Here is a 12,099-nt window from a genome sequence, read left to right on the forward strand (position 1 = left end):
TTGTGCTTCTTAATTGTATGAGTTTTAAATTTTAAGATTTTCTCGACAGTTCCTCAAAGAATTGGAGGCCTAAAATCCTTGAAAAAGAATGTACCGCTTTTAGACCCATAAATCCAGAAAGAAATGAACCGCCAGGGAGGTTAAAAAACAGGACAAACAACATCCCAAGGAAGTCCACCAGTCATGGAAATATTATCTGATCTAGATGAAAATGTCCAGGTTGGGTATGTCACGTCTAACAATAGGGCAACAAAAGAAGGTTCACTACCTGAATGGGGTAGCTGATGAATTTATTACACATGGCCGACCCCATACAAATGTCTGCCAATAATATTAGCATTGAAAGCATCGGGGCAAGCTGGTTAGAATGCATTACTTCATGCATTTAGCTATCATGCTGCACAGCATTGCACAGAGATGCTAAACACACATTTTGTATATCTTATACAATAGATATCCAGTATGATTTAATAGGTATATCCTGTCTGAAGTTACATTTGGCCATGGACATTGTTATAAATTAAAAGCAGGCATTTGAAGCGAAACAAGGAGACAGAATCAATAGCGGCTCAGTCTGGTTACTCATATAAATCAAAATGTGCAAGAATCACTACCAAGAAATCTATCACAGCCTGACCAGTGCAGAGTTAAAGGGGCTCTGCAGGATATTTTAAAAACAAAAAACTGACACTTACTTGGGGCTTCTAACAGCCCCCTGCAGCTGTCATGTCCTACACTGTCCTCTATGATCCTCCGTCTCCTCCCCGCCGGTCACCGTTCAATTATTCGTCTAACTCAGTGATAGGCAAACTTGGCTCTCCAAGGAGCTACAAGTCCCACAATGCATTGCAGGAGTCTGACAGCCACAGTCTTGATTCATAAAGGCAAATGCATTGTGGAACCTGTAGCTCCTTAACAGCTGGAGAGCCAAGTTTGCCTATCACTGGTCTAACTAGGCAAATGCAACTGCGCCTGAAGGGCCGCGCACGTCCTCACTCGCGTCTGCGCAGACGCAATACGAAGTTTTCTCATACCGCGCCTGCGCAGGAAGCTTCTGGAGACGCAAGTGGGAGCTAGGAGGCTACCTATACTAGGGGCACCTATACCAGGCTACTTATACTGGGACATGTATACCAGGCCACCTATACTATGGGCACCTATACCAGGCTACCTATACTGGAGGCACCTATACTGATTTTTTCTTTTTAATATTCTGCCTGGCTTACCTTTCCAATATCTGGTTGGGGATGGATATGGGGGGGGGGGGGGGGGGGGGGTTCATAGAGGGTGCCAGTGATTTCTAGTTATGCCTCTGGTAGCATGTGCTACAAAAGTGCACAACAGTATTTACAGCATCAATAATTCAATACTGAAGTCTTTATGTATTGTTAATGCATTACTGTAGCAGTAAAGTCAGGTGGAGAGTGGTAATGTATATTTATAAAGGTAATGGAGTGTAAAGATTTGAAAGCTATGAAAAACTGAAGCACATTCTTGGCTCTAATACCAGGTATTGCCCAACTTGGCAGAAACACTGTTTTAAGTCTTTTTCTTTTGGTCTACCAGTCTCTGACTTAAGACAGGAAGAAATTGTTCACATTCCTCAAGTACGGTATGTGATAAAAACAAGAAACACCAAGAGCCCCAATAGTGTAATATGTACTGGTAAATGGTTACTAGATAGAGTAAATATTAATACTCACAAACCATTGTTACCATTAGGCAACCGCTGTAAAGGCAGGTGGGGAGATTTTCCTGACCCCACTCAGGAATAAGAAGTCGCTCTCTGTAGATGAGAAAAAGGGGTTCAACCCTCCACCCAGGGTGGACTCAATATTATGCAGGAGAACAGAGGCGCCAAAAGGATAAAAGGAAGCTAAAGGAGCTTAAAAGCCAAATTCTTGGTAAATAGAGGAGGTAGTGGTGGACTTACCTCCTCCAAGTAGACACACAACGACTGTAGTAAAGACAGTCAATATATTTTATTTATGAACTCCAAATATGCAACGCATTTCGCAAGTTTGATCCCGCTTCATCAGGCAATAACAACGGAGCAATAGCATATGTGGTCAGTAAAAGAGCCAGGCACCTGGTATGTGATGTTTTAGGTCACCTTCACACTGGGAATAGAAAAATCCCTAGTGTTTTGCAAAGCGATTTGCCCGCTATTTCTCACTATACAGGAAAGTGGTTTTTGAACGACTGCATTTTGCGATTCTATACATTGAACTGCAACCGCTCCAAAATCACGAAACAAACGCTGCATGCAGATTTTAGCAAATCACAAATTGCTTGCGATCGCCAAGTGTGAACACTGCCATACACTTGCAGTAGCGTTTTTCAAAATGCTAGCAATCGCCAGCAATTGAAAGCACAGCTGAAATGGCTTGTAAAAGGCCCTATTGTGAAGGCGGCCTGAGGGTTTTTTTGTGTTGTTTTTGTTTTTTAATTATATGCACAGCCAGCTTCAAATTCCATCACAGCTTCGCATGAGAATTAGTTTTCGCTGTGCTGTTTAAAAACCCTTCTTTTTTTCCCTCAGTAATCCTTTGGTGGATTCAGTCTCTAGACCAGGGATGTCAAACTGGTCCAACAAGGGCCGAGGTCCTTACACATTTATGACACAGCTCAAAAGAATTGATGGGTCTGAATCAGGAAAGGCGTGGCTCATAAGGTTTAACACATTCCTCTCTTTCTCAGTCCATCCTAAACACTGGCACGGATCACATACTCTAGACACATTGGGCCTGATGCTCAGAAGGCTGGTAAGTTTGGCAATGTTAACGGTGCTTATGCCAGAAGAGCAGTGGCCATTACACTATTCCAGCCTTCTGAGTTACACACGTATTGCTAATAGTGTAACAGGTGCTGTTCTCCGGTAGTAGTACTGGTAAAATCGCTGTGCCATGCCTGCACAGATACAGCCGCACTGATTACCAAGAGCGGGGGAGGGGGGGGGGGAATGATATATACTGGCCACACTGATTATCAAGAAGGTGGGGAGGACAGATACTGGCCACACTGATTACTAAAAGGCCGGGGGAGGGGAAGAGAGTGAAAGAAACCAGCTGCACAGATTACCAGGGGGGGATGGAGGAGGGCAAAGGGGGACAGATACCAGCCCGGCCACATTAATTAGTGGAGGGATGGTCGATACTGGACACACTGCTCACGAAAGGGGAGGGGAGATAACTTATGCACCTAGGGACCAGGAGGGTTAATGGCTCCACTTAAGGACAATGGGGGTTAATAGCTTAACCACTGTCTCACTGCCTATGCAATGTGATGCTACTACAATAAAGGAATTGAAAACTGTGTAAAAAGATTTTATAAGTGCTTAAATAAAATTGGTGATTATGTGGGGAAATAGTCAGAAAATACTATCAGTATTTACCAGTAATATCAGTGTGTCTGAATAAATAAAAGGTTTCCTAAATTGATCAATTGAAAACTGCTGTTACCCTTGCATGTACCCTAAAAATGTTTTTGTAATAAGTCCACCATTTCCATGGGGTGTACTTACTTTTTCACATGTCTAATTGCTGGTGGTGTAGAATACAAGTATTCAGCATGCAAAGACTTCACCCCAACTTCCCGCGGCCCCGAGCCGTTTGTACTAGCTGGAGGAAGTAAACTTGGCTGCCATGTGACAGCCATACTTCCTCCTATCAGTAAGGAGCCAGTTTCCTTGGCTCCTTACCAGGTGATTACTGTGAGCCAATCACAGTGATCATAGAACAGCCACATTAAAAGAAGGCTCTGGGCCTTAAAGAGGAACTCCAGTGAAAATAATGTAGTAAAAAAAAGTGCTTCATTTTTTGCCATAATTATGTATAAATGATTTAGTCAGTGTTTGCTCATTGTAAAATCTTTCCTCTCCCAGATTCACATTCTGACATTACATGGCGACATTTTTACTGTGGGCAGGTTATGTAGCTGCTCCTAGCTGTTTTGGCTGTTAGAGACAGCTGTAAGCAGCTATTCCCTGTCTGTGAACATTGTTACATTGTGGCAGTTTTCCCAGAGCACCGCGGTACTGAGAGCTTCTTGTGGGAGGGGTTTCAGCACAAAATCAGTCACACAGCGCCCCCTGATGGTCTGTTTGTGAAAAGCATTCTATTTCTCATGTAAAAGGGGGTATCAGCTACTGATTGGGATAAAGTTCAATTCTAGGTTGGAGTTTCTCTTTAAGAAGCCATAGTGGCGCAGTCCGAAATAGGTTAATGTAGGTGTCTTTCAGATGAACTGGGAGAAAACAAACAACTAATGAGCCCCACCTCTCTTTCAGCAATATTACCCTTATAATAACATAATCAAGGTTCTTTACCTCTTTCAAACTGCAGCTTCTTATATCTTTGCATTATTTCCGTGGCAACCATGCATTCAATCTGTAAAAAATAATAAAGAATGTTTTTTATTAATGTTTCTACAACCAATGTGCGATTTGATTGCAGCAGAATTGATTTAAAGATCTTGAGTGCAACGACAAGCAAGAGGTTTTATGGAAGCGAACTAATAGCACAGGCATGCTAAATCAATGTCAGACTGCCCCTGATCAAGAACAGTCACACTGCACGGCGCTAGTCTAGTTTAGGGAATGAAGCAGAAAGCCTCATAGGAGACGTTTCTCCAATCACAGCATCCTCTACAGCACAAAGCGTTGTGATTGGCTGAATAGTGTGGGTGTGGTTTACTACAGCCTTTTGGAAACCTAGCAGCTGGAGAGGGTGCCATCCATCCAATTACGTTAGCTGAATTTCCCTATGAGGTTTCCTGCTGGGTCTCCTAAACCAGACTAGCGCCCACTCCACTAAGGATTCTGGTCCCCTGTAGAGATGTGAGGATTCACTGCCTGCCTAATGTTGTACAAACACTTCTTCATTACCAGCAGTCAGCACACTATGCACAAGTGACGCGTGTTGCCAATTTTCGCCTGCCTCGCCCTCCAAACTTCCCACAAGTGTTTTAAATCCCTTGACCTGCTTTATAGATTTATTTTTACTAAAACATGTGAATGATAAAAAGGGGCCTAAGGCCCGGTTCACATTAGCGGTGGCTATCCGGAATAGCCGTGCCGCAGCCGCACCGGAGCCGCACCGCATGCTGGCCGGACGAAACGGACGCACGGCATAGCAATGTAAGGCTATGCCAGTGTTCACATGCGTCCGTTTCGTCCGGACCGGAGCCGGACCGGATCCGGACTCCGGCGTCCGTTCCAACATGCGCTATTTTTGGGTCCGGCTCCTCCGGCAGCCGTATCCGGGGCGGAGCCGGACTGCACCATCCGGCCAATGGAAACCAATGAGAACCGGAGAGCGCACAACACACTGGCAAAAAATCCGGATGTTCTACCCCACTTCCTATGAGGATTGTTGCGGCGATATTGGCTGGGGACACATGGGCAACCATTTTGGAGTGGAGCAGCACGAGCTGGAGATGTTGGCAGCATGTTGGAGGTGGAGGTGAGTGCTAAACAGCGGAGGGCCTGATTCCACAGGCCCCCCTTCTGCTGACCTCCCAGACCCCAACATTTTTTTTTTTTTTAACGTGACTTTTGCCAAACGGATCCGGATCGCATCCGGATGAACACCTGATGCAACCTGACCGGATCCGGTCCGGATCCGGATCAGAACCGTACGGTTCCGATCCGGATCCGGTCCGGATCCGGTCAGGCCATCCGGTCCGTTTGGCTGAAAACCGCTAATGTGAACCGGGCCTTAGGGCACCAAACCACTAATGCTGCAGAGATTGAAGGGGCACTATGGCAAAAAATTGTAAAATTTAAAATATGTGCAAACATATACAAATAAGAAGTATGTTTTTTTTCCAGAGTAAAATGAGCCATAAATTACTTTTCTACTATGTTGCTGTCACTTACAGTAGGTAGTAGAAATTTGACAGAAGCGACAGGTTTTGGAGTAGTGCATCTCTTCATGGAGGGATTCTAAGGGATTTATTTATTTTCAAAAGCACTTGGTGAATGGCAGTTGCTCTGTCCAACTGCCAAAAAACTGTGTAGTGAGCAGGGAAGCTGGCCAGCATTATTGTTTAAATCCTTTTTGAGAATATCTTTATAAAGAATAAAAGCCTTGCTAAGAATCCCCTATGAAGAGATGGACTCATCCAAAACCTGTCGCTTCTGTCAGATTTCTACTACCTACTGTAAGTGACAGCAACATAGGAGAAAAGTAATTTATGGCTCATTTTACTCTGGAAAAAAAACGTACTTCTTATTTGTATATGTTTGCACATATTTTAAATGTTACAATTTCTCGCCACAGTGCCCCTTTAAGTTATCAATGTGGCAGAGACTGGTAGACACAAACAGCCCACATGCCATGGTGATACCAGCTTACAAAGCTTGCGGTTTTATTCTGGACATATACACACAAACACACACACTTGCATTATCCAGGTGAAATCTGAAATGATCATTTTTGCATACAGAACTTTGCCTATGTCTGTAACCAGTTACTGAGCCAGGCTGACAAATTAAAAAACATTTGTCTATACAAATTTATATTTTTTTCCAATGCAAATTTCTCATGTCTGGAAAATCTGCTCGGACATATTTACATAAAATAAATGGAAGATCAAGAAGGATGAATCAGCCAAGATACTAAAAACAATATCAATAGCATATAGCAAGTTACATCCACCTTTCCTGCTGCAGAGCCCATGGGAAGATGAATGCACATCTAAAACTCACAGGACTTTGGAAAGCAAAAACCATAAATGTGATTAACTTTTTAACCGCCAAGTTATTAATTAGTGGCTTGTTTAAGTAACACACTTAGGTAGCGTATAAATTTGTTAAAATCCTGTGCATTTAGCCGCCTAGCATGAAATATGCTTGGCCACACATATAATAAATGTCAATCTCAATTCGAGATTTTTTTTCTATTCCTTTGCGTTTCCCTTGCATTAACCACTTAAGGACCAGGCTTGTTTGTGCTGATCTGTGCAGTGTGGGCTCTCCAGCCCACAGCACAGATCAGCAGACAGCCAGGGCGACCAGACTTCCCCCCCTTTTTTCCCCACTAGGGGGATGTCCTGCTGGGGGCGGGTCTGATCGCCCTGGCTATTTTCGATCAGTGGGGGGGCTCTTCAAAGCCCCCCTCCGCAGCGATTTTCCACCTCCTTCCCTTCCCTCCCTCACCTCTTCCCCCTGGGCTTCAGCCTATCAGAATGCGGCGATCCCCGGCCAATCAGATCGCCGATCTCCTTTACGGCACTTACATGTTTACATTTCGCCTGCGAGCCGCGATCGGAGGCTCGCAGGCTGTTCGCGGAGACACCCTCTGTGAACTGACATGGAAAGGACGCTTTCCATGTAAAACCACTTAACACCTAGGTCCGCCGATCGGCTGACCGTGGTCGTTAAGTGGTTCAAGGATTAAAAAAGAAAAAAAAAAAACGGTCAATTTTCTCTTTTTATTCAGCATACTACACATTCGCTAATACGACTGAAATGAAGCGGCCGGCGGCCGAAGTGATGCGATGCGACTAGGTTGACGCATTTGCATCACTTTGTAGTGGAAACCAGCCATTAGTGTTTTTTGAAGTGGTTTTTCAGAGGGATTCTAGGAAAGTGCAAGGCGATTTTGTAAACATGCCTAGCAATTTTTGGAGCGTTTTGTGTAGTGTTTTTTTATCTTTTGTTAGGGCCAGTGCACACGAAAAACCTCTAGCAGATCCGCAAAACGCTAGAGGTTTTTGAAGCTGTTTTTCAGAGCGATTCTAGGCATGTTTAGAGAGATTTTCTAAACATGCCAAGCGTTTTTTGGAGTGTTTTTGTGTAGCAGATTTCATATATTGTTACAGTAAAGCTGTTACTGAACAGCTACTGTAACAAAACCGCCAGGCAAACCGCTCTGATCTAGCGTTTCTCGGAGCGGTTTGAGCTTTTCCTATACTTTACATTGAGGCAGAAATGCATCTGCAAACTGCAAAAATGCTGCAGGAGCCACGTTTGCGGTTTGCTAAAAACCTCAAACTGCTGGTGTGCACCATCCCTCTGAGATACATTAGCCAAGCGTTTTCACAGGCAGCAGCGGTTTTGAAAACGCTACCAGAAACGCTTGGTGTGCACCAGCCCTTACAGTAGATCTGTAACTGAATAGCTTCTGTAATAAAAACGCTTGGAAAACCGCTCTGATCTAGCCCTTTTCAGAACGATTTTCCTATTGAGTCAGAATCACCTCAGAAATCAGCAAAAATGCTGCAGGACCTGCGTTTGTGTTTGGGGAAAAAAACGGATCGCTCTGGTGTGCACCATTCCATTAAAACGCATTAGCCAAGCGTTTTTCAGATTGCAAGCGTTTATAAGAATGCTCAGAATCGCTCTTGGTGTGCACCAGCCCTAATAGAGATGGAAATAAAGTAGAAGTCAGATGTTTTGCTCATAGGCAGAAGCTGAGAATCCCTGCAGATCGCTGTGGTTCATACACGATTCAGGTAGGTGTTCCGTCCACGTAGAGGTCATCAAAATGCAGTGATGCCAAGTATCGTACTCCTCCCTTCTGGAGGTCTGTAAATTAGGTTTTGTGTATCAGATCATGGAGTTGAGACTGTGCCTGAACTGGTACTGACCTCATTCTCCTGTAAACGGCCTCTTTTCGGGCAACTGGCATCTGGGCAACTGATTGCAGTTTCTAGACCTTCTTTGATCAGAAGTTCGATGTACTGTTTTAAACACTGTTAAAAAATAAGAGAAATACATTTTAAATATCCAGCACGGTCAATGACATTTTCTGCAAAATAAAAAAATGCAGGGTTTATTTTGTACATTGAATAAAATGAACTTTTTGAAATTGACATGCTAATGCATGAAGAGAATATACTGCAATATCGTCCATTCCCTTTCATACCTGAGGCACCCACTCCACCACCGCTATCACCTAACAGTATGTACCTGCACGTATCAAGCTGCTTTGTACACTGATGTATTACCTCTGTATCCACATGGTATTTATCTGAAGCATCAAATCAAGTTACAAATGGACGGATGGTGCACGCTGCTGCTTCTTTGTTACATGGATGTTGCAAGTTACTTTCCTCTATGACATGAATGCGGAGCACACGTCCCGATACACTTGGATCTAATACCGAGGGGATTGTATAAGCGGTGAGTGTACACCAGCCTGAATGACTATCCACCCACATCATCTTCTGTACATGAAAGGGGAGTGCCACACCATTCTGCTTCTTAGAAAATAAGTTCTGGAAATAATCTATTTGCCCGGTCTATCTGACGGGAAATGACACGGTCTGTACTTGGCATAAGAGCTTCAGGTTTGTTTTGTTGTTCTGTCACTTTTATGATCATTCCCTTCTGGTCAGTGACTCAGACAACGGACATGTTTTAAAATAGGGAAAACACTTAGTAGCTTTCAGCAATTTTTCTCACTTCAGCCTTTGATAAAGGTGTTGGTGGCTTCAGCCCACTTTTTTATTCCCTCCACAGCTATGATGTTACCACAACTCCAGAAGAAATCGTTAATACCCATAGTTAGTTATAGAGACAAAAATACATCAAACTGCCGTGCCTGGTGACTGTCCAGTGTGCCCAGAACGACTTGGCGGAGGCTCCTGCAGCTCATTTTGGCACAGGCGAGCGGCACGTTCTTGAAGATTAGCATCGCGGCTCATTTACATACTGTACGCGCTCCACTGAGGCCCCAAGCTCCGTTTTTCTTAGCAGCACAAACAGTGATGTGGCCACCACACATATGGTTTACATATTGGCTTCTGGAAGAACATCAGCTTACTGTAAAATGTTAACTGCTACTGCTCTCATTCCAATCTCCCCTCTAGGCCAGAATGATTGTGGCTGCTCACATGCACGGCACATTCCAGGCTCTCGGCGTGAGGCTGCTCTGCTAAGTGAAAGCTCAGGAAGACCTCTGCATGGTGTGAAAGCCAAACACAAAACTGCCACAATGAAGACAGTCAGTCACTTCAATTCCTCTGCTGTCTGCTTTATAGGTTAAAGGGGCACTTTGGCGAAAAATTGTAAAACGTCTCCTATGTTGCTGTCACTTACAGTAGGTAGTAGAAATCTGACAGAAGCGATAGGTTTTGAACTAGTCCATCTCTTCATGGGGGATTATCAGGGATTTATTTATTTTTTAAAAGGAACACAACATAGTTATTTGTGTGCTAGGCACTACACATACACATGTCTATCTCATCATGTCACTTCGGGTATCCTTTAAAAGGGAACCTAAAGTGAAATACGGTATATGTGGCTAGTTTTACTTACCTTTAGCTCGTTCCATCCCCCTGCAGTCCTAGTCCCTTGCCGTCGTTAACCTCTGCTTTGCTCCATTCAACAGCTGCCCCCTTGAAATCTGCATGCGAGGGCCAGGGCCGTCCTACTCCTGGTTCGAACTTCTGTTGCCGGGAGCATTCTGCACTTTGCTCAGTTAGTAAAAATTGCATGCGCTCAGTTGCAAAACTATACACAGAAAAATAGACATATGCATATACATGTTCACCAGAAACTCAGACCAGATGACCCCAAAACAGGCAAATCACAACCAATAGAAAAAGACGACCTGGGACTTCACCTGAACTTAAAGCGGACCCAAACCAAAAATGTTTTAATTAAAAATATTTAGTTGCACCACTCTGACACATACAAAGATAAATAAACACTCCTTCAACCCTATAATAATTTCAGTGCATGCTTTTCACCCTTCTCTTTTCATAGCTAGGGTTATACAGGTGGCAGCCATTAGCAATTCCTCCATTGCCGGACACCATCTACTCCACCAGTTTGCCGGAAAAATCCTGGCAATTTGAAAGGAAGGGAGGGGTTCCTCCAATAAATGTAAAATATTTTATATTTGTCATCATGCAGATGAAAAAAGGCTACTATTTATTATTATAATTTAGAAAATAGATTTTATTTCTGAAATCTTGTATTTTTAATTTGGGTCCACTTTAACCTAAAAGGGAGCCTAAAGCGAGAGAGATATGGAGGCGGTCATATTTATTTCCTTTTAAACAATGCATATTGCCTGGCTAGCCTGCTGATCCTCTGCCTCTAACACTTTTAGCCATAGACCCTGAACAAGCATGCAGATCAGGTGCTCTGGCTGATGTCTGACTGGATCGGCTTGCATGCTTGTTTCCGGTGTGTGATTCAGACACTATTGTAACCAAAGAGTTCAGCAAGACTGCCAGGCAACTGGTATTGCTTAACAGGAAAAAAATATTAAAGCCTCACTTTAAAGAGAATCTGTATTGTTAAAATCGCACAAAAGTAAACATACCAGTGCGTTAGGGGACATCTCCTATTACCTTCTGTCACAATTTCGCCGCTCCTCATTAAAAGTGGTTAAAAACAGTTTTAAAAAGTTTGTTTGTAAACAAACAAAATGGCCACCAAAACAGGAAGTAGGTTGATGTACAGTATGTCCACACATAGAAAATACATCCATACACAAGCAGGCTGTATACACCCTTCCTTTTGAATCTCAAGAGATCATTTGTGTGTTTCTTTCCCCCTGCAGTTCTCATGCACTGAAGTTTCAGGCTGCTCGTTTCTTCCTGCAAACAGCTTTGCCTTTGTTTGTAATTCCTCAGTATGTGAAAGCCCAGCCAGCTCAGAGGACGATTTATCCAGCTTGTAAAAGATAAGAGAAGAGAGAAGCTGCCCTAATCTAAATAATACACAGGCAATGTGCATAGAGGGGCCTGGAAGGGGGAGTTCATAGCAGAACCACAACACTGAAGAACTTGGCAGCCTTCTAAACACAGGCTGACAAGTCTGACAGGGGAAAGATACATTGATTTATTACAGAGACTGTGATAGTAGAAAGTGCTGCAGTAAGCCAGAACACATTAGAATAGCTTTTGGAACTTGTAGGATGATAAAAAACAGGATGCAATTTTTGTTACGGAGTCTCTTTAAGTTCCCTTTAAACAGCAATATGCTTTGTTTCACACTCAAAGTACTAGAATTACAAAAAGCACAGCGATTTGATCAATAAGACCTTTATGAAGTGCTCTATGATATTGAAGTCCAAGTCGATTGATTCTAGTAGTTCAATGGTCTCTGTAAAGAGCTGTAATAATAAGTACAATAACTAA

At 43.3% G+C, this 12,099-nt stretch overlaps 1 protein-coding gene across 4 annotated transcripts in view; it reads right to left on the bottom strand.

Moving 5' to 3' along the window:
* The window catches only part of RNF144A (ring finger protein 144A), a 78,377-nt gene that overhangs the window by 26,373 nt on the left and 39,905 nt on the right, over window positions 1-12,099 (bottom strand). For all 4 annotated transcript variants that reach the window (XM_068279097.1, XM_068279098.1, XM_068279099.1 and 1 more), the window contains exons 3-4: window positions 8,593-8,697; window positions 4,328-4,388 (exon numbers count right to left, since the gene is read on the bottom strand). In XM_068279097.1, the coding sequence (XP_068135198.1) occupies window positions 4,328-4,388; window positions 8,593-8,697 (166 nt within the window). The remainder of the gene's footprint in view (window positions 1-4,327; window positions 4,389-8,592; window positions 8,698-12,099) is intronic.

This window comes from Hyperolius riggenbachi, chromosome 4 (assembly GCF_040937935.1).
Source record: "Hyperolius riggenbachi isolate aHypRig1 chromosome 4, aHypRig1.pri, whole genome shotgun sequence".
NCBI lineage: Eukaryota > Metazoa > Chordata > Amphibia > Anura > Hyperoliidae > Hyperolius > Hyperolius riggenbachi.